Here is a 21,519-nt window from a genome sequence, read left to right as displayed (position 1 = left end):
CACCTTTTCTTTCCCCCATATATTTTTTTGTAGTCGGATTTGAGTTGCAGACTCCTTGAAAACACAACTCCCGACAAGTGAGCGACCAGCACATGAAAGAACAGCAGCATCAATTGCGCTTCATTTCGTCGCGCCTACATTCAAACGCCTCAATGGCCGTCTATCGGATGTACAGAAGGGTGCAACAGAAAACGTCAAAGTTTCTTGGAAACGATTCATGCCGGAATGGAATCGTTTCGATAATCAAGGACAGAGTGTTATCGATGACGCATCAAAGCGCAACAAAAATGGACCGAGAGAACGGAGCTCGCATAAACAAGAGGAAAACAACAACTCGTGTGTTTTAAAATTGGGATCACGGCGACGAGCGTGCCACAACAACGTGGTTGACAATCGAGACCATCAGCCTTGCAGTATACCTGTTCCGTCACCTGATCCAAATGGGAGCCGATCCCAGCATCGCTGACAAGAAAGGATTCTAATACCACCTTCATAGTGCTGAATAGGTAGCGGTGGATGTTCAATCATTGAGACAAAATCAAAAGCATTACGATCTCGTTAATGCTTTATTGAACACATTCGGACTCGTTTGAGAGAAAACGGCGCGGAGGAATATCAAAAGGACGACAACAACCAAAATCTTTTCTACTGAAGCTAAACCCAACGTAGGGTTTAGCGTATAGTCACATATAATATGGCTTTGCTTGTTAGTTTCATTTAGTTTTGTAATATCAAATGGGGGAAAAAAAATTAATACATTCGTAGTCTACTTGTTCACTAGTAACATTTCGAGTCCTTCACTCCACCACAATTAAAAGAAAGACTGGTCTCCCAAGAAATCGGAAACATTACAAAGGTCCATTCGACCAAGGGCCCAAATAGGAACATTACGCGTCTCAATCATTGAACGAAAAAAAGAAAAGCCAGACAAGTAAACTAAGGAGGTGGCTCTTTTTTAAATAATACGGTAAATAAATTTTCTTCCTACCTCATAGTTGGTGTATCTCACGCCCAAGTCCTGTCAACGTCAGTCCAGAAAAAAAAAAGATGAGCAAACTGAACAGTGGGATGTGCTCTGTGCGAGTCAGCTGGGTGGGTCGGCTCCTGTTCCCATAAAAACTAAATTAACACAATAGACGACTTGGAGATGTGGGGTGTAGTGGACTAGAGCGTCAACACTTTGGAAAAAGGCAATGAGGCTCTGGTTTCGAACCCCAGCTGAACCCGTCATAAAACTGTAAGTAGCGCCCTTGAGGCAGCATGCATAACACAGGATTCTTGATTGCTTTCAAGGATATGACGTTAAATATACTGCGGTGTGTTCAATCACATCTAAATTGGAAACTGAAGGCGCTTTGAGCATATAATGGAAAGGCGCCATATAAATACGTACATTACATTACATTACAGACGACGAGGAACGAGACATTTTAATACAGTTTGTCAAATTCACCAAATATGGGATAAAAAACAAACAAGAATAAATTTTACTATTTTTGTTTAAGTTACTCACAACTCTTCTATGACACCGACAACTGAGCAGTTTTTGGATGCTGGAGACCCACAGATGAGTGAGAAATGGTGGTATACTACTGAGCTCGAGTGGTGAGAACAACAAATTGTAATAGAAAGTACCGGTTACTAAACACTTTGTTACCTTGAAAAGAAGAGTAAATGATAACTTCCTTGATCTCATTTAGCGACTCCAGCAAATTGAAAAAATTTGTTCTTCAATTTTGCTGAGAGAAATCTTCATTTGCTACAACTGGATTCTACAAAACAGTGGTGAAAGAGGGTCCTGAAAAGAGAAACATGGTTTGTTTATATGTCAATGATTTTCAACAAGGCAAAAGATCATAGCAACAGTAAGCAATACCTCAAGTCAATCAATCTTAGATGGTCTTCATCTAGCATGCAAATGCAAGTGGTGGACATGGTGGCTATCAAATCCTCTTGTGGTATAAAATGGTTGGCGGCAAAGAAATTTGACAAGAACAGATCAGTTAAAATATAATTATCATTGCAAACAAATTTTTACTTAACTTTGCAGTAAGAACTTGAACATATACAAACTGAGCTTCAATAGTAGCAGATTCGTAAAATATCATGACCTTAAAATAAAAGAACAGAAATTAGTAAAATTTTTCATCACAAGATATCTATTTCTGATTATTATTTATCAGTAGTACATAACCTATCCAACCATGTTGTTTGTAGCCGATATATCTAAACTACTACAAGTTTTTTTAGCAAGGTTGTTGAGGATTAATGGTGCAATTTAGAAAGCCCTTTTAAAGAAGACCCAGAATTTTACAAAAAAAGCCATCGCTTTTAAACCTTTATTGACCAATATCTTATATCATCCTTTCTGAGTTCAAATACACATACTAGAAGCTGCAAGAAGCTTCTACAGCTTCTTGAGATCAGCCACAGGTTTTATCTTTCTTCTTCAAACTTTTTATTTTACTGCAAGTGCAAGGTAAAGGACTATGACATTAACGACATCACGCATGGACACCGGCAGCCATTATTGTCTACATCATGTGGTGTTGCCATTCTACTTAATGCTACTTTTTTAAATCGAAAGGCGCATTTTTCAAAACCGCAAAAATACCAGGGGTTCTCTCCATACCAGGGGTATGGATTTATTATTATCTCCATACCCCTGTCCATAACCATGAAAATAGTAAAATACAATTGATAATGAAATTCAATTATTAAGTTTAAAAAAAGGAACACGCACTCACCGTAGGAAAGCAGAAACTACAGCAATTACAGTCCGTGATTCACTTGGTGATGTAGTAACTCCCCTCCTCCGACTTTCTAACGTTCAATTCAACAGAAATATATATCACAAGACAATCAAAAATCGATTTTGAAAATAGCACGAGTCAGCAAACATATAAAACCAATGGCCTTCCCCATTCATCATGCAAATGTCGTTCTCTCCGGCTTGAATTGTTTTCATTTGCAACTGAACCTAGTCACATTTTGGGCTGCCAGGGAACACAAAGATTGCTACTCGCCATTAAAGTTTATACACTTTCCAACGAGCACAGCTATAATTGGGCAGCAGATCTCAGCACGAACGCAAAACAACTCGCCAACTACCATTGGTGGCGTCCAAGGACGGATTTCGAAGACAACGAAATATAGAAAACTGCTGCTGCGGACAGTTAGGGGCTAAATAACTTTATTTTTTTGCCAATTTAATAAGATAATAAGAAATAGTTGAAAATCATTTGAATTCACGGCGCTGCGTGTGTTAATAAAGCACAAGTGTCGATATGATCTGGTGATTAGTGTTGTGACTACTGGAGGAAGTTTGTTTTCTGTTAAACGGTTCGTTGAATCGTGACTGTAGAATGGCTTCGATAAAAGGAATTGGCCTTCGTTGTTGTTATTTTTAAATGGTCAGCCAAGGAGTTGTACTTGTCGCACCTACGTCTGCTCGAGAATAAAGAAAATGAAAACGTCGTTTATCAACATTTCAAATTGTGATACTATCGTGAGATGAGATGCCATACCGTCACACAGCAGTGTAAATTAGTTTGAAACCGTATGTTGCGGTGTGGGCTATACTAGTTCCAACGTTGTTAAAAGTCAAATGCACCATGTTGGATGCTGTGGCGAACACCGGGGGGGGGGTAGTACTTCCAGTATAACCATTTAAATAAAGCGCGCTTCTGTCTTGAACCTGAGAAGTCAAACACATTTTGTGATCACTAAAACGAATATGTTGAAAATACACAAGTCAATTTAATTAGAAAATCGAAGAACAGCATGAATGAGCTGCTTTATATTGAAATAATGAAATACCATCGATTTGAATTCGATGGCTTACTTACAAAAAAAGTAGTGAATTGAGTCTCCAAATTGAAGGTGGTGAATTTCAATTGGATCCTCTTTCCTGTTGGCACGACAACGGTGACTTGGCATTTCCTGTCATAATTCCCGTGTAGTCGGTTGGGAAGTTGGGAGACTGGACAGCACCGGTAGGCCTACCGTTTGACGTTAAATTGGCGCACAAAGTTCCGCAGGCTTTTGGAGTCCACAAGAAAAATCCACAGCAGACGCGTAGATTCACGTGACAAAAAAAAAGACAAAGTGTAAAATATCATTCCTTAGACATTATAATTTTGACCGTTTACAAATCGGATTTCAAATGATTTCATCAAATGAATATGAGCGTTATTACCTGGATCAACGGAACAAGAATTGCCTAGGCTCTGTCAAGGTATAAGAAAATGAAAAATAGGAAACTATAAAAATGTCGCAGAAGGATTGTTGATGCAAAATGAAATTTACCGTCACAGAAAAAGTCGCCCGCCAATTGTGCGTTGTGGTGTTTGTTTTAGTACCGGTAGAAAAGAATATGTCCATGCTGTCGACTGTTACGACGGGGACGACGGCAGGAATTATGTTTCCTGAAATATATGTTAATGGTTGTTTTGGCCGTCTTTATTGTCGTGGCAGGTTTATTAGTGGACGTCGTTCTTACGGTGGTACTACTGGAGGGTTTGGCAGTTGTCGTTGTCTTGGATGTTGTTGTGGTAGTCGGCTTAACAGTTGTCTTGGATGTCGTAGGTTTAAGCAGCGACGAGGTTGTTGTTCTCGCAATTATCTTGGCAGTTGTCGTTGGCGTCTTTTTGGTGGTCGTCGCAACTGTTGCTGGTTTCTTGGTTGTTTGGGCCTCCTATTTCTTTCATCATCAAATAATAATGCGTCACATTATGTTTAGTTAAAAAAGGAGACGTGTAACAGATTGAAACTCAGACGAGAAATGTCAAAACAACTCACCATGGCGACAACCAGGCAGACGGCAACCAGAAGGAAGAGAATCGGAAGCGATTTCATTTTTTATCTAGGAGATTGCAGGGGTTTATGAATTCGAACGCCAAAGTGGGTCGTCATTTTATAGTCGAGCCGCATTTTTCTATGTCGATAATTTAAGTATAGCGCCAGTTGAACTATCGATTCAAATGAAACTTGACAATTTACGAAGGGCTAGAAAATGATTGGACGCGACGAATGTGTAGGAATAAACTGCAACAACAACGGCAGGGTCGTTGTAATCCAGTTGAACAGATGACGGAGTTGCAGCTGCTTATTGTTGGATTCCTCCGTTTCTTTTGGAGCTGCATGCCCGGCAGATTGCAACGAACTATGGGAAAATTGGAAATGAAAGGAAAAATATAAGAGTCTATAAGCAACACGTGATGATTAGTTTTAAGTTTAAGAAACGTATAAACTGAAAAATGTGTTTACCCATGGAATCTTAAACGTACTCTACGTGCACACTGTCCAGCACGGATTTCACGACCACCTGTGTCGGAAGTAGCGATTCCAACTGAACGATATTTGGTACGCTCTGTTGATCAAACTTGTCGAAAGGCTGAACGGTCCCCTCTTGCAGTCGGATGAAACTGATTTTTAAAAATAAAAGTTATTTGCCACTGATTTACAATTGAAACAAAGATATAAAATATTTGCAACTGTTTAAGTGTTTAAACTCAATTAAAAAATTTTAATTACTACAGACAACTTTATGAGACATGAGACATTGTAAATAAAAACTTCATTCTGTAAGTTTGGTGCTGGCAGGCTAGGCTTACCTCATTTTGATGGGAGGATGAAAAATTAAGTTCCTTCCATACTTTTCCCTTTCACTGATTTTGGATGGCACTCTTACAATTGATGGAGTATTTGGTCTGATAAATATGTAGCAAATTAATTTGGGTTGTGGAAGAAATCTTTTCTTTCTTGCAGATAGCATTTAAACACAGTGAAATTTAAGTTTTCAGGAATCGGCAGAAACAGGCTGGTATTCCAACTTTTGCCACTTTTTTAGTTTGGAAAACAGTTTTATATTAATCAAATGTTTAAGGTTAATTTATTTATATTTGTGATAACTTCTTCTTGCCAATATAAATATTGTCAATGCTAGTTTTATTAAAACAAACTGTCGGCTGGAAACTGTAACGGGGGTATATACTCTATAGAGAGATCTCTGCTGTAACTCATCTTGACATCATCATACATCATGTCCTAAAAGAAAGACTTCTTACAGATCACTTAGTCTGATTATCAATTAATGAACAATCCTATGCTTGTTCTCATTATCAATTATCAATTTCAGATATATTCTATTTCACTTACTTCCATCAGTGCTTCCATCGGGCCTTTTACATTTTCTGTTTATTTTGAAAATTTTACATTTTCTCTTCTGCTTACGTTGCCAGATTTGATCCCATTCCGATTGCTTCAATAAATAAATTTGGCAACAGGCAACGGTTAGGTTTGAAATTCCCTCCCCCTTCTTCTTCTTCGTCGTCTGGAATTCTATGAGCGATCAAACGGTCACCATTCATCATTAGATTCTTGCTCACAAGTCCCGCAGGTAATTTCTCTCTCTTTTAATTTTCAATTATTTCTGACATTCACACTTGGAATAATAGTTTACTTCTCGCTTTGATTTGACTATAACGAATTGTGAAATAATGGTATGAGTCATCATTGACACATTTTTAACGACTGCCATAGTCTGGGAAATTTTGCACGTGGCGCGGGAAATTTTTTCTCTTTGTTGCTTCATTCTCTCGAGTCCCATTTCTCATTTTTCTTTTGTCATTGTGCCAGATTTGAAAATCCCTTTCAGAATTCTCTTTCTTTGACAGCTGGAGTAAATTACACTATCACAATGCCTACTGAAGCAAATCCCAGCCGGTTGAAGGACTTCAAGAACAAAGGCAGAGATGTTGAGGTAAATACCCAAAATAACTTGTGTCAGTTCTTTAATGTAACAGATTTTTCATCCTTCTTGCTCAGGAAATGAGGAGGAGACGTACAGAGGTGAATGTTGAGTTGCGAAAAGCCAAGAAGGAAGATCATTTGCTGAAGAGACGTAACCTTGAAATCGATGATGAGCCCCTCAGCCCACTCCAAGAACAAAATCGGATGGCTGCAGCAAATATGAGCATCGAGGACATAGTCAATGGTATGTGTGCATCAGTTTTTATTTCTGAGTTGCTTCTCATATGTTTTTCATTATCGTGCAGGTATCAACAGTGGTGATGAGAACAAGGAGATCACTGCAACCCACGCTGCCCGTAAAATCCTCAGCAGGGAACGTAATCCACCCATTGACATCCTCATCAATGCAAATGTTGTTCCGAAGCTGGTGGAGTTTCTCAGTCGTGTCAGCAAGTATGTCAAGTGTCTCTCTTGGTTTTTGAACATTTCCTAATGGTCTTTCTTTGTTTCAGCCCCGATCTGCAGTTTGAGTCAGCCTGGGCTCTCACCAACATTGCTTCAGGCACATCTGACCAGACAAAGGCTGTCGTCAGTGCTGGGGCTGTCGCTGGCTTCATTTCCCTGTTGGGCTCACCTCATCCAGTTGTGGCAGAGCAAGCTGTTTGGGCTCTCGGTAACATCGCCGGAGACGGACCAGAGCTTCGTGATCACGTCATCGAGCAAGGCATTATCAAACCTCTGCTTACCCTGATTAAACCTGATACTTCGGTGAGTTTTATTTTAAATTTACGTTTGTGTGCAGTTGTTAATTGATTTTATCTGTAGGCTACATTCTTGCGTAATGTCACTTGGACTTTGTCCAACTTGTGTCGTAACAAGAATCCTCCGCCCAGTGTCCCTGCCGTCCGGCAATTGCTTCCCGCCTTGGCCCACCTGATCCACAACAACGACAAAGAGATCCTCGCCGACGCTTGCTGGGCTCTTTCTTACCTCACCGATGGCCCGAACGAACGGATTCAGGAAGTGGTCGACGCCGGAGTCGTCCCACGGCTGGTCGCTTTGCTGGACCACGTTGAGGTGGCCGTGATCACCCCCACTCTGAGAACAATCGGGAATATCGTTACAGGAAGTGACATTCAGACCGATTCCGTCCTGGCTGCTGGTGCCTGCCCGTTGCTGGCCAAGTTACTCGTTCATGCTAAGATGAACATCGTCAAGGAGGCTGCCTGGACCGTGTCCAACATTGCTGCCGGCAATGCCATCCAGATTCAGGCTCTCATCACCAACAATGTTATTCGTCCGTTGGTGGATGTGCTGGGCAAAGGTGACTTCAAATGCCAAAAGGAGGCAGCTTGGGCCATCACCAACATCACTTTGGGTAACTTATTTTATTTTAACTTTTGTCTTATTGATTTTTAATTGATTTTTCTTATTCATTTCAGGTGGCAATGTGGAGCAGATCGCCTTGTTGTGCCAATTCGGTGCCATTGCTCCGCTGTGCACTTTGCTGGAGGCAAAAGAACCCAAGACCATCTTGGTCGTGCTGGATGGATTGGCTAATATTTTGGCCGCAGCTGAGAAAATGGGTGAATTGGAGAAAGTTTCCCTTCACGTCGAAGAGTGTGGTGGTCTGGACCGCATCGAAGCTCTGCAGAGCCACGACAATGTTGAAATCTATCACAAGTCGCTGGCCATTCTGGAGCAGTACTTCTCAACTGACGTAAATTATTCTTTTTATTGTTTCTTTTTTGGGTTTATTTCAATGATTACCACAACTGTTCACATTCAGAGTGTTTGTGCTGACAACTTAACCATAACTGAGATTTTAGAAATTTATTTTAATTTTGAAATGTTTTCTTCAATTTGATTTAATTGTTTTTTGTTTGTTATTTCGACAGGGTGATGAAGATTCCGAGTTGGCGCCATCTACATCGCAGAGTGGCAATTACGAATTCAACAACTCGCCATCTCAAGCCCCCGAAGGAGGTTTCTCATTCTAAATTTTGTATCATCTAAAAATTCTTTTTGATTTCTCTGCCTTTACAACGGTAAATATATTCTTCACTTCTTTGAACGCTATCCTAATCATGAGTTTTGGCCTTTTCTTTACAAAGTTTTTTTCTAAATTGTTTTTTAATTGAAAGTTGCCATTTGCTTTCATTTCTGTCCATGCACGACGTCTTCTTTCCTCTTTCTCAATGCGCGATAAACGAGCAATACAAAACAACTCGATCAACTCTACATTTGATTCGTCTTGATTTTGTCGTGCTAGTTTTTATTTTTCTTTTTTCAAGTTGATTTCCTGATTGCAGGTCGTCGGCTGCTTACAGTTGAATCCGTGTTCAGTCGTTGACATTTTTAGATATTTTCCACATCAAAGTTTTCACTTCTACGTTGACATTTAACCTGAACAGATGCTACTATCGACTACAGGAATAATCTTACAACGTCTAACCCCTTACCAAAGTTAAATTAGTTTTCCAACGTTTTCTACACAAGTTTTTTTAAATATTTTACAGGATTTCCATTCTGAAGTTGACCAGCAAGTAGTTGTCGATCCTTATGGCACTTTGATCCCCGATTGCTGTTGGATGAATCAACACTGTAGCCCTTTTGTTGGACTCGGTGTATTGAAAACAAAGCCCATTATTGTAGTTTAGTATTTGGCAAAATGATTACATAACTTATTGTTTGACTTAATCAGGTTACCGACAGAAACACGCATTGATTGTCCGGGGCAACAACTAACTTAATTGCTAAATTTTGATGTGTTGCCGAATCACTGCTGTGACGGTATGGATTTAACCTATAATGAAATTTTTAGTATAAAGTGTTCTGCATTTGTTATTTACTGCATATTTAATTATTTATTTAGAATTTTTGGTGACTGCTGACCGCCCAAGGCTTCTGGGAGATTTCAATTTGGATTCTTCGTAGGGTTTGCCAATCTATATACCAGTACCAGGGATGGAGCTGAAATGAAAGTAAATGAGATCATAGTTATTCTAATCTCTTGTGCTCTGCACGCCCAAGTTTAAATTTCTTATTTCCTATTACCTCAATGGCGCCTTTCCAAGGATCAGAAATTCCTATACTTTGCACCTGGACATGTTGCTGTGCGTTATGTAGCAGATTTGGTCCTTTGTAGTCCAAGGAGTTGACATTGTCACGTGGGGCAGCTCGTCGATGACAAAATTGGCCGCCCAATGAAGTGGAGTGAGTCCATTTCCATCAGCGGGGTTCGCTCCCTTTGATAGCAGGAAGCAAGCGGCATCAACATTGGACTCCTTCAATGCCATATGGAGCGCAGTCATTCCGGCGTTGTTCCTTTCGTTAATCTGAATCTTTTTCTCGGTTGCCAAAAGTAAGTCGAGAATAGCCGAGTTTTTATTAAATGCCGCTGCTGCCAGATGAAGAGGAGTGTCGCCATTCTCGTCGCGAATGGCTGGATTGGCTCCGTTTTCCAGCAAGTAGTCAACATTATACACTCTGTATCCTCTTACTGCATAATGAAGAGCAGTTTGGCCATTTTTGTCACGTCTATTAATGTCGACTTTTTCTTTTTCCAGGATCAGGTCGAGAACGTCAGTCGTGTCTGCACAATAGGCCGCCACATGGAGTGGAGTGGCTCCATTTCGGTCAGCAACATTTGGATTGGCTCCTTTTGACAACAGGAAGCGAGCGGCAGTCACGTTGGATGTTGCCATTGCCCAATGAAGGACACTATATCCAGATTGGCCCCCGCCATCGATATCAACTTTGTCGTTTGTCAGAAGTAAGTCGAGAATTTTGAAATCCTTTTCTTGTGTCGCTGCCACTTGAAAAGGAGTGAGGCCATTGTTGTTGCGCCTGTTGGAATCGGCTCCTCTTTCCAGCAAAAGTCCAACAGCAATCACGTTGTTGGCGCGAATGGCGAAAAAGAGTGGAGACTCCCCATTTTCATCACTTTGGTCGATATAGAAATCTTTCAGGATTGTATCAATTTCCTGTGCATTCTTTGCGCTCTCTATTCGAAGGCGACCTAGTTGTGGAAATCCATTCATCACCACTGCAGAAGCACTGCGGTCAGAATGATGTAAAAATTTTTTGTCGATCCTACTTTGAGGATTTTCTTTCAAACTGTCGATTCTCTTCAATCGAGCAACAATTTCGGCTCCTAGTAAATTCTCGTTTCTGTAGGCGCAGCAGAAAAGTTTTTCGTCTTTTCTGTACTGGTTCATGTCCTTCATTTTCCATAATATCGAGTCGATGATTTGCATATTTTTAGCCTTTAGTGCAGCCACGTGAAATGGAGTGAGGCCATCATTGTCTCGAGAATTAACATCTGCGCCCACGTCGATCAAATGCTCGGCAATGATTTCATTGGATGAGTCGGCAGCGTGATGAAGCGCAGTCCATCCATTGTGACTTTTATCTTCGTCAACATGCCGTTGTTTGGCCTTTTGAGCTTTAATGATTGCATCGATATTGACTGTTTTCGTGTCGCGACGAGCTGCTAGATGAAGAGGGGTCAGACCTTCATTGTCGCCAATGTTGGGATTGGCTCCATTTCCTAATAATTTCCGAACCACCATGACGTTGGATACACGAGCAGCGAAATGGAGAGCCGTTCGTCCACGTTGGTTGACATCATCAATGTTGACTTTGGGATGAGCTAATAGCAAATCGATGATGTCTGATGGAATGAAATAGTCAATGGCCACCAGATGAAGAGCATTCACCCCGAATCTGCTGTCGCGAGTCGTTGGATCGGCATTGAGTGGAGGTTTGAGAAGATTTCGAACCATTTCGTATTTATCCAAGAGCAGCGCAAAGTGGAGCGAAGTGAAACCCCCGTAGAGGGCGTTGATGTCATAGTTGCCACTTTTGAGCATCAAATCGGTAAGATCGGTCCAATGAACGTCAATGATAGAAGGGTACGACTCATTCGTTACCGGTATATCGTTAGCTAAATGAATTATCTGCCATAGTGCCCTGTTAAGTTTGGCGTTTTGGTTGCGTAGATGGCGTAGCTCATCGGGAAAAAAAGAATACAAGCCCACACCCTTGAAATCGTATCCTATTTCAGTAATTTCTTTGCTGATAAAAGAGACCAAGGACTGACAATTGGAAAGTCCGAGATTGTAGTGTACTCTGATTACTGACAAAAGTATTGCAAACAGATTCTTGATTGTACCTTTTCCTTTGAAACCTTTTTTAATGAGTTTCACTTGCTTTCGCTCATCGCCTTCCAACTTGTTCTTGACGTCGTTTTTCTTGCGCGATCGTTGCAAGATGATGTGTTTCGTGTTCTTTTCTAAAGACCACCAATAGTCTCCTCCGTCTGATTCACTTGTCGTTCTGAAGACGTTGAAAACGTGAAATGCTTTGAAAAAATCTGTCGCTGAGCCTAATAGGCTGCTTTGGTGGATTTCGACTAGAGTGATTTTCGACGCTTTGTCAATGTCTTTTATAACGTCCAGCATCTCAGCGATGTCATGTTTAGTGTCTTGCAAAATTTCTCCAGTTTTGTCGTCGTGTAGAAATAGAAAGAGCGCAGATGGCGATATTTCGTGTTTCTCTTCAGGTTTCGTGCCAGCAAAAGGCACGTAGCTCAACTTTTGATTGTACGTCCAACCGAATAAACCACTAAGCTCTGCCCAAAACTGAAACACACAACACAAAAGAATTGAAAGGGAAATAAGCGAACGAGGGCCCCTCCGCATCATTAACAACTCAACAACTTCTTTAAATGCCAACATTGAGCACCAATTTGTTTTTGAATGCGCCGATGTTTCGAGTTATCATCTTCTTTTTGGGGTTGCTGGCTCGACTTTGCACTAGACTAGTTGAACCCCGCACACTTTAGCGCTGCCTCGCCGTCGTCTCAACACTTATTGGCAGTAAGGCCACAGTTTTGATGGTTTGAGAACTGGTGCAATATGTATTACCGTCAGTGGCATATCAAAAAAGGGTTTAGTTTCGTATCCGCTGATAAGGCCGTGTGTGATGATATTCTGATGTCGGTCAGGAAACCCAATACTTTAGTAACAAGCCCTATCGGCCCTATATATCCGGCATTGGGTAAAACCGCAACCGCGTATAGTTTGACTGATAATAATCCTATCATGTAACACATACATTTCGCAAGATGTTATATTCATACACTACAAAGTGATGATTTATTTTTATTTTTTTCATTTAGACATGGGTGCACTGCTGCAGTGACCAACAACTGTTGAATGTTGATGCATGGGGGTAGTATGGATCCAAGAACGACCTGCGCTCGTGTTCATCCGGCTGCTTCTCCGGGATCATCGGCCGCCCTGGAGAACGACTATACGTCTCTCAGTACATTTCTCATAAATCCCGCCACGTCCTGAAAGAAGGTTTGAATTTTTTTAAATCTCAGAATAATTGGACGGATGACATTTGCTAACGAATTTTTATTTGTCTTCCGGTTGCAGGTTTCAAGTGGCAGAGGCAATTGATTTTCCGGACGGAATTGACGATGCACACGGCCTACGATCGCCAAAGACAACAGCGAACCTGCGTCCGTCACATCTCTGGCCATTTCCAAGTAAAACATTTTAAAATTAAAACAAAATCATTGGAATGAAATTTCCTAATTTTGTTTGTTTGTTTGTTTCAAAAAGGGACAATCGAACTGTATTGGTGGGTGACGCCCGCGGTCGCATCTATTCATGGAGCGTGACGGACGTGACGGGCCGCTCGGTGGCCGACCATTGGCTCCGCGACGACACGGTCGAAACGTGCACTAAATGCCGCGTGAAATTCTCGTTGACCGAGCGCCGACATCACTGCCGCAACTGCGGACACGTCTTCTGCTCCCGGTAAATTCAATTTCAATTGAAATGGAAATTTGCCGATTGAAATAGAAATTAATTTTTGAAATTTTATTTTTGGGTTTCCACAGTTGCAGTCGCTACGAGTCTGAAATTATGCAATTGAGGATCCGCCGGCCGGTGCGGGTGTGTCAGGAGTGCTACGCTTCTTTGAAAATGTCCAGCGGTGGAACTTCTTAATTTTCGACTGACTAAAGATGAAGAAATGTTTGACTTAACAAAATGAAAATGGGCTAATGTGTCAGAGAGTAGTGAATCAATGTCCAGTTATGTAACGACACCCGCCCTTTGGCCAATGGATCAGAGGCGGGGCAATTTATATCACAGGCTGATATCAGGTGTGTAGATGATTTCTAAAAATTCGGTTTTTAAAAAAACGACAGTCGTGTTTTAGCAGATGATGTTTATACAATCGACATTCCAATCGGCCCCTTTTATTACCCTCCGGTTTGCACACAATCAAATGCATTTTTCTTTATTCTTTTTAAATCTGATTATTATTTTAGAGAGGATTTGATTAATTGGGGCAGAGTAGATTGACTGTGTACTTGTGTAGCCTCCCGCCCTCAGACGAAAAAAAAAAGAAATGAAAACAAGAAAATTTCTTATTTAGGATTTCAAGTAGCGAAATCCAATGTTTATGTACACACATTTGACTCCTCCCACATATGAACAGTGTACTTATGTAATACAAGGCAAAGATGTTATGACACGATTGGTTTTCACGTTCTCTCTTTTTATTGCTAGAAACAAAAAGTATGAGCTTGAACGCATTTTTATTATTTCAATAATTTAGTATCAGAGATGTTTTCAATTGATTTTGGAAACAATCAACGAGACTATACAATTCTAGTTTGAATCACGGCATTCTCCCGCTCAGAAGAGATCGATATTTCTACCGCTAGGTGACAGTGGCTGCTGTCTGCGATCAAAACATCGTCTGCAAGTACAAACTGCTGTTCCATAATTATAGATTTCTTGAAAATTAAACTGGATGGATATCTAAATGGAATTCAAACATTTTAATTCATTTCTCCAAAAGAAAACGAAACTAAATTTAGTCGAACCTTTTCGATTTAGTTTTAATTTAGTCGAACCTTTTCACTTAAACTTGCAGGTTGTAACAACTGACACCTCATTTTATCTTCAAGGATTCGGGAATTTTTCTTTCTGAATCAAGAATGCAACTATGAAAGAATGACAAACCTGATGGCCAATCGTCTGATGTGGTAGAAAGAAAAAACCCCAAAAAACTAACAAAGAAAAAAACATCTGTCGCTTTCAACAGGTTTAAGGCTACTTGCTAACTCTATTCCAAACTCCTCGAAGGAAAAAAAAAAAGAGTTCAAATGCCCTGACTGTTGATTTTTGCTATTGCACGACTATTGCACGACGCACAGTGCAACCAAATTACGTTACGTGACCGGTCATCATGAAATCGGCGGTATATTTATTTCCAGAATTCCAAAATAGATTAAAATTTTGATTGATTCATTTTGTTTAAATCAATTTCGGCAGGTTTCATTGTGTGTCTGTTGACCGTTTTACTCCAACGACAGCCAGCAACTGTCTCGAATAATCGATTCGATTATGGAAACCGGATCTGTTATCTACCCAAGAAATCCGTCAGCAGTCTTGAAACCAAGAGCCAGTTAATGTCGACAGGTATTTCTTAAATTTAACACATGATTTTACATCGCCAAAATGATGATAATGTTTACACTAACTGTCCAGGCGGAATTGCTGAACCTAGAAATCCGCAATTCGGCATTAATATGGGTGCATTCAACAATAAAAAGAAACAGGGCGCCTTCTCTTGGTTGAATGCAGCTGGAACTCCGGGAATATCAGGTATAATTAATTATTTCTTTTGAAATAATAATTAGCTGGAAAAATGGCCAATTGGAGAGATTTTTTTTTAATTTTTAGGTACTGATGGGGTAAATGGAGTTGATGGGAAAAACGGAAAGGATGGCAAAGATGGAGCAATAGGGCCTGTTGGACCGCCAGCCCGCCAGGAACAAAAGGAGAAACGGGTAAACGGGTCTTGTAGGTAGGGAACCCTTGTCTTTCCTTATTTATTTTTTTAATTGTTTTATTCATTTTTCTTGTCAATGTTTCAGGACCTAATGGTTCTAGCGGGAAAGATGCCAAGGACAGTAAAAACGGCCAAGCGGGAAAAGGAGGCCCTCCAGGTTTAAAATTTTTTTTAAAGAAACTCGATTGATTCCTGTTATTGTTCAAATCAAAGGTCTGATTGGCGTTGATGGGAAGGATGGAAGCGATGGAAAACAAGGCTTGGTTGGTCCCCGAGGTAAGTCACTGTAATAATTCTTTTTATTTTATTTTATTAGACTAAATATTCTCCTATTTTTAATTATCACAGGCACTCCAAAGCAAAATGGAAAAGATGGGGCTTCCGGACAATATGGGCAGCCTGACCAGTACGGAACGGACGGCAAAGACGGGCAAAGTGGCACTCCTGGCCCGGATGTGACGGCACAGGGGGTCAAGCAGGAACAGGTACAATTGAATTTGTTCATTGGTCAATTTTTAAAATTTCTAAAAAATAAATTTGATTGGCTAATTATAGGTGGTCCTCCTGGTATTCCTGGACTGATTGGAATTCCAGGTGTTTATGGCACAGCAGGAGTGCCTGGAATACCGGGAGAGCCGGGTGAACCAGGCCCTACTGGGTCGGCGGGCGGAGCAGGTGCGGCAGGGACCGCTTGAACAGCAGGTTAAAAATCACCTAAATTGATTAATGATTTTCTATTCTTATTGAATTAAAAAAATATTTAAATCCTAAATTGACTCACAGGTGCAGCAGGGACTCCTGGAAGTCCAGGATCAGGCGGAGCTCCAGGTGCACAAGGAGGCTAAATTTGATTGAAGTTAAAAATTTTACTTCAATCACGTAATTAAATTATTTGACAATAACTTCCATCTATTAATAATTCAATAACTCGCCATGGCCAAATAATGTTAGCAAAAATTCCAATTTGTAATTCAAATGAGATTATCGCCAGTAAACGATCGTTTGTTCCATTGCAAATAATAACCCCACAAAGAATATTACCAAAAATATTTCTGCATTTGAAAGCATTTAAAGTCTTCCGAGAATTCAAGAAATGGATGGAAACCAAGTAAGGGCCGACGAGAAGCAAAACTAGTCGAGATGAGTTTGTTGACTTGTCTGGGTACGTGTGAACTGTCCACGTGCCGATCTATTATAGAAACCCGTTGGAATACTCACAAGAGAAACTAGTTACTGCTGTGAATAATATGCGTCCCCTTTAGACATTTGAACACAGGCTCCTCCCCCTTCCATCACAGATGGACATGCCCAGCATTGGAGAAAGGCATTCACGCAACAGTCGACTTGCTCTCCGGTCGTGTTTCTCTCGACCAGACAAGAAAAAATGAAATTTTCGGTATGACATTAAAAGTTAATATAATTAACATTTTAGTTAATTACAATTATTTTTAATAACATTTTTCCATAGACTCTGGCGTGTTTAGTTGTTCTCTTGGCGGGAAAGACTTACTCTAATCCAACGGAAGACGGAAGCATTCCGGAAGCGGATCCGGAAATTCCAGAAGTCGGTGCTAACGACGACGAGGAATTGAGTTGGTACAAACTAATCGCCGTCATTTTGAAACTGGCCACCGAAAAGGAACTGGATGATCGACTGGATCCTTCCACCAGGATCGAAGACGATGAATTTCAATTCAACCCACCGCCGCCACCAATGACGCCTTCCGTTTCCTTCCAGCGGCAGCCACTTCCACCCTGGGGCTACCGGCCACTGCTGCCACCGTCGCATCCGTATTTCTTCCGGAGCAATTATTACTACGGCCAACCGGAAACAAATTTGTTTCGAAGTTCTCACGACGATTTGAATTTCCCGGGTAAAAGAGAAGATGATGACCAGGGCAGTTGGCTGTCCAGTTTGGGACTGGCTGCCTATCGGACGGAAGACTTGTTCGATAAAAAAGACCCTGCTGGATGCAGGATTTTTACGGGCCTCCAGGTGCAGTCGGTCCCATGGGCCCAGCAGGTATAGAATTCATTATCAAAATTCGAATTGAATTTGGGACATTTCTGAATTGAATTAAAAACATTTTTGACGGACGAATTTAGGGAATCCCGGAACGAACGGAATCAACGGAATCAATGGAGAGGACGGCAAGGATGGCAAAGATGGAGATCAGGGACCTGCTGGACCCATCGGACCACAAGGAAAAGTCGGTATGGATGATTTTATAATGAGATTCACTATTCCATTCGAAATTTTTTCATTGTTTTAATACGATTTGATTTTTTTTTAAAAAAAGGTCCTCCGGGGACAAATGGAGTTAATGGACCAGCGGGGGCTGAGGGCTCCCCCGGAGTACCCGGAGTACAAGGAATCCAGGGCATCCAGGGCAATACCGGACCGCAGGGCATTCAAGGTTATAATTAATTGCTAATTCAACAAAAGGTGGACTGTACTTAAAGTTATTAATCATTTTAGGAGAAAAGGGACCGGCCGGAATTAATGGCCTAGACGAACTCAACGGGATGGACGGAAACGACGGAATTGCGGGACCTCCAGGACCCCAAGGTTATTTGCAAAAATTAATGAATTCTAAAAATTCACGACTGAAAAAATGGATGAATTAACATTTTAAGGACCGATTGGAGTGCCCGGCAAAAATGGAAAAGATGGCAAAGACGGGCCGATTGGTCCCATCGGCCCAGCAGGTATATTACTGATTCATAATTCAATTTTTAAAAATATTTGTTTTAATCCAAAATGATATCTGGTCATTTTCTAACGAATTGTTCTGTTATAGGCCCGGCTGGAATTCCTGGAACAGATGGAAAAGACGCAATCGACGGAAAAGATGGATGGGACGGAACTCCTGGAGCAACCGGACCTCCTGGTTTGTCGATTTAATTATATTCAAATGAGATTCACTGTATTCTTGGAACACAATTTATTTACATTTAACTTTTCTACTTAAAGGATCCCCAGGAAAAGATGGCAAAAATGGAAGTCCTGGACAGCCGGGAACGGGTGGAACTCCGGGAAGCCCAGGATCGCCAGGATCACCTGGTTCTCCAGGTAATTAATTTCATGTTGTTTTCCTTTTTTTTTACATTTCTTTTATAATTTTCAATTTGTACAAATGTATTCCTATTACCAATCAAAATGTAAAGGGACGCCCGGTATCCCTGGAGAAATCGGAGAACCAGGAGAAGAAGGTGTTCCTGGAGTGCCTGGAATCCCTGCAATTCCTGCAATTCCTGCAATTCCTGCAATTCCTGCAGCTAGCCCTGCAGTCAACTGCAATGCGATAGCCCTTACCGCAGCCAGTGAATCCCGTATAATCATTTCCGTGTATTTGCTTTTTTCAATCACAATTTGATTTTGATTGTTTCCATTTCGATTGGGGACGGCACAGCTTGCGGGACTTGTACCATGCTGACGCCAACGAGCGGGACCATCCAGTCTCTTCATTTCCCCCAAGACTATGGCGTGTACTCTCCTGATTCTTCAACCATCAACTGCCTCTACACGATCAATGCCTCAGCATCAGGCCGGAAAATTCAACTGACATTCACCACGTTCGTCGTGGAAGAATGTTGTGACTCTATCACTGCAAGTTGATTGATTCTCATTCAGATTTGGATGGGTTATTCGATTTTCTTGTAATGTAATCTATTTTTTTGTTTTGTTTTTTAATCTTGTCAAGGTTTATGACGGAGTGGACGGAACGATTCTAGCAAATGAACTCACCGGCTCTGTCCTCCCCCCTGCTCCGTTTACGACTGTCTCGACTAATCAAATGGCAGTCGTTTTCGATACGGATTCAAATAATGAATTGGTGCCACTCAATTTGAGGCCTGCTAGATGGCAGGCGACATTCACGGTGGTGCCCTAATCCATCCAAACAACTCGGTTGACTTCATTCACGACTGACGGCGTCAAATTCCCTTGGCCGTTTAGCCAAGATGTTTTTGTGTGAGCATTTTAATAGAGCCTTACCGACGGATCAGTTGGGAGAGAGAAAATCGAATTTCTCTGTCAGATAAGAATGCTTTATAATTATTAGGACGATGTCCTTAAGGATTTCCAGCTGACAGTTTCACTTTTACAATTAACATTTACAAAATTAATTTGATTTCAGGCAGCTGTCGTTAACCATTCACGTTTTTATAGTCACTTATTGTTACACTTGAGACAATTCTGTCTACTTTGCATCCAGTTTTCACGCCGAGGTCATGCCAACGATTGAAAATACAAGTAAAGCTGGCCATATGGTTCCTTCCATCGTTTCGAATAAGTATAATTTTCTTGGTCAATCACTCAAACCTTTTACCTTATTTTTTAAGTTACGTAGAAGTGTAGGAATGGGACACAGAGCTGAGAGGAAGCAAAAGACTTTTTTTTACTAGTTGACTTGTTGCTTTATGCGGTCGAGCGCGATTTGCTGCTTATCATGAGCCGTCGGTGGGGTTGAAAACTTGAAATGCAATCGGATTGAATTCAATCCTAAGTTGTAACATCAGCACTGAATGAAAAGATGAAAAGAGAGTCATTATCATTACTCTGCCGTTGGAGTCTTTCAAGGCCAAAGTTTCTCTAAGAATCGAATGTGTTGTCTATTCTTTTAGTAGGAGGCTGGAGAGAAATTTATTCGTTTCTCGAGTTATTCACGACCGAGCATTTTTCTATCCACGGCAAATTTCAAAAATCGCGGGCGATGATCTTCGCTGCAAACGTTAACAAATCTGCGCATCAAAAATGAATATCCAGTTGAGGTTGCCAATAAGTCGCCATTGCCGCGCCAGCAGATTGGATGATCCAATTGAAATTTTCCACCTTTAATGTGGAGACTGACTACGGTTAAATCTTTATGTAAGTAAAAATGCATCAAACTGTCGATTCTGTTATAGTTGATTGACCTAAAATCCATTACTGTATTTCAGTAGGATTCGGTGACATGATTACACTAACTTGTTTTACTTCTCAGATTATCGATAGAAACACGGATTTATTATACGGAGCGACCGGCAACACAATTACTGCAGTAGTCTCACCATAGCATCCAACATCATGTTTATAAAGTATGGATACCCAGTACTAAACCCAAACCCACAATCTATAATTGGCAGGCAACTTACACTGCTGTTTCGATCAATAAGGTTTCCTAGTATTCAGATTCTAAACATTTCCTTCGAACGCTGATTACCATTTTCTTTATTATTCTTGAGTCAGGGTGATGCAACCACAACGACATCTACGGTGCCAACGACTATAAAATAAATGGCTTTGCTTCTCGTTTGATCGACTTCAAACTACAGTCCTGATTAAATGAACCATTGAACAGATGAGAAACGTCCTGCAGCAGTCACAATGCCATCAGTGGACCACCATGACGCTCCCTGTGCTCTTTAACACTCAGCGTTAACTGCTTTATTATTAATTGGCCCAAAAATAATTACCTAACTGTCTGCACTATAACTACAAGTAATAAACTCTTGTATTTAACCACTTCCCACCTTATTTACTGTGCCAAATCAACTGCTCTTTTCAAAGAATACATTACACATATATGTGTCCCTTGAGTCTTTTAAAGCATTAGTGGTGCACACGCTGTTCGTCCACCATAGGGATAAGAAAATAGATATTAACAAAAGAGAAAGACGAATAAATAGTTACTCAACAGCATGTCAGCATGGGAAAACGATGACAAAATTTAGAACGGGAAAAGGTTGGGAAAATATCTTCACTGCAGCGACCGCGTCGCCAAGAATTTTGGTTATTTGCACAAATTATCTAGTTAATCTTATTATTTATATACTCATTCAAAATTACTGCGTTATTTAAAAAAAATAGACGGCCCGAATCGTTTTGTTTACTTATTTGTT

General features: G+C 40.8%; 4 protein-coding genes and 6 long non-coding RNA genes across 11 annotated transcripts; 6 read left to right on the top strand and 4 right to left on the bottom strand.

Annotated features, from left to right (window-relative positions):
* Positions 1-1,513: 1,513 nt before the first annotated feature.
* Positions 1,514-1,956, bottom strand: LOC124351170. Its single transcript, XR_006921420.1, has 3 exons — positions 1,877-1,956; positions 1,658-1,798; positions 1,514-1,592 (listed from the first exon to the last, which is right to left on the bottom strand). It is a non-coding gene; the product is annotated as an uncharacterized LOC124351170 (long non-coding RNA).
* A 1,429-nt stretch (positions 1,957-3,385) lies between these two features.
* On the bottom strand, positions 3,386-4,058 carry LOC124351081. Its single transcript, XR_006921366.1, has 3 exons — positions 3,849-4,058; positions 3,528-3,697; positions 3,386-3,447 (listed from the first exon to the last, which is right to left on the bottom strand). It is a non-coding gene; the product is annotated as an uncharacterized LOC124351081 (long non-coding RNA).
* Positions 4,059-4,601: 543 nt separating this feature from the next.
* LOC124350534 lies at positions 4,602-5,951 on the bottom strand. Of its 2 annotated transcripts, none has more exons than XR_006921053.1 (4): positions 5,616-5,951; positions 5,269-5,426; positions 4,801-5,164; positions 4,602-4,696 (listed from the first exon to the last, which is right to left on the bottom strand). It is a non-coding gene; the product is annotated as an uncharacterized LOC124350534 (long non-coding RNA). The 2 variants fall into 2 exon arrangements; XR_006921054.1 differs by having other exon boundaries at positions 5,294-5,426.
* Positions 5,952-6,257: 306 nt separating this feature from the next.
* LOC124346603 (importin subunit alpha-1-like) lies at positions 6,258-8,994 on the top strand. Its single transcript, XM_046798390.1, has 8 exons — positions 6,258-6,400; positions 6,640-6,763; positions 6,829-6,997; positions 7,059-7,206; positions 7,266-7,521; positions 7,579-8,131; positions 8,196-8,473; positions 8,652-8,994. The coding sequence occupies exons 2-8, from the start codon at positions 6,701-6,703 to the stop codon at positions 8,751-8,753; spliced, it is 1,569 nt and encodes a 522-aa protein (XP_046654346.1). The 5' UTR covers positions 6,258-6,400; positions 6,640-6,700; the 3' UTR covers positions 8,754-8,994.
* A 1,052-nt stretch (positions 8,995-10,046) lies between these two features.
* On the bottom strand, positions 10,047-12,695 carry LOC124334152 (ankyrin-1-like; the record flags this gene model as incomplete). The annotated part of the gene is made up of 2 exons (XM_046789030.1): positions 12,684-12,695; positions 10,047-12,398 (listed from the first exon to the last, which is right to left on the bottom strand). Coding segments are annotated over exons 1-2 (2,364 nt in total), but the record flags the coding sequence as incomplete, so codon positions are not given.
* A 300-nt stretch (positions 12,696-12,995) lies between these two features.
* Positions 12,996-13,816, top strand: LOC124333996 (WD repeat and FYVE domain-containing protein 3-like). Its single transcript, XM_046789017.1, has 4 exons — positions 12,996-13,083; positions 13,270-13,312; positions 13,389-13,586; positions 13,670-13,816. Exons 1-4 carry the CDS (start codon positions 12,996-12,998, stop codon positions 13,776-13,778), a joined length of 438 nt encoding a protein of 145 aa, XP_046644973.1. The 3' UTR covers positions 13,779-13,816.
* A 1,396-nt stretch (positions 13,817-15,212) lies between these two features.
* Positions 15,213-15,625, top strand: LOC124351027. Its single transcript, XR_006921330.1, has 3 exons — positions 15,213-15,263; positions 15,333-15,449; positions 15,528-15,625. It is a non-coding gene; the product is annotated as an uncharacterized LOC124351027 (long non-coding RNA).
* Positions 15,626-15,863: 238 nt separating this feature from the next.
* LOC124351001 lies at positions 15,864-16,677 on the top strand. The gene is made up of 4 exons (XR_006921318.1): positions 15,864-15,912; positions 15,985-16,121; positions 16,192-16,338; positions 16,420-16,677. It is a non-coding gene; the product is annotated as an uncharacterized LOC124351001 (long non-coding RNA).
* Positions 16,678-17,020: 343 nt separating this feature from the next.
* On the top strand, positions 17,021-18,717 carry LOC124333840 (collagen alpha chain-like). Its single transcript, XM_046789003.1, has 8 exons — positions 17,021-17,032; positions 17,105-17,510; positions 17,743-17,850; positions 17,937-18,053; positions 18,116-18,205; positions 18,274-18,345; positions 18,438-18,527; positions 18,611-18,717. Exons 1-8 carry the CDS (start codon positions 17,021-17,023, stop codon positions 18,715-18,717), a joined length of 1,002 nt encoding a protein of 333 aa, XP_046644959.1.
* Positions 18,718-20,112: 1,395 nt separating this feature from the next.
* Positions 20,113-21,142, top strand: LOC124350660. The gene is made up of 3 exons (XR_006921083.1): positions 20,113-20,506; positions 20,622-20,793; positions 20,867-21,142. It is a non-coding gene; the product is annotated as an uncharacterized LOC124350660 (long non-coding RNA).
* Positions 21,143-21,519: the final 377 nt, after the last annotated feature.

The sequence above is a fragment of the Daphnia pulicaria genome, chromosome 1 (assembly GCF_021234035.1).
Source record: "Daphnia pulicaria isolate SC F1-1A chromosome 1, SC_F0-13Bv2, whole genome shotgun sequence".
Taxonomy (NCBI): Eukaryota; Metazoa; Arthropoda; class Branchiopoda; order Diplostraca; family Daphniidae; genus Daphnia; species Daphnia pulicaria.
The sequence above is the reverse complement of the archived record's forward strand: the minus strand, read 5'-3'. Positions and strand labels throughout refer to the sequence as shown.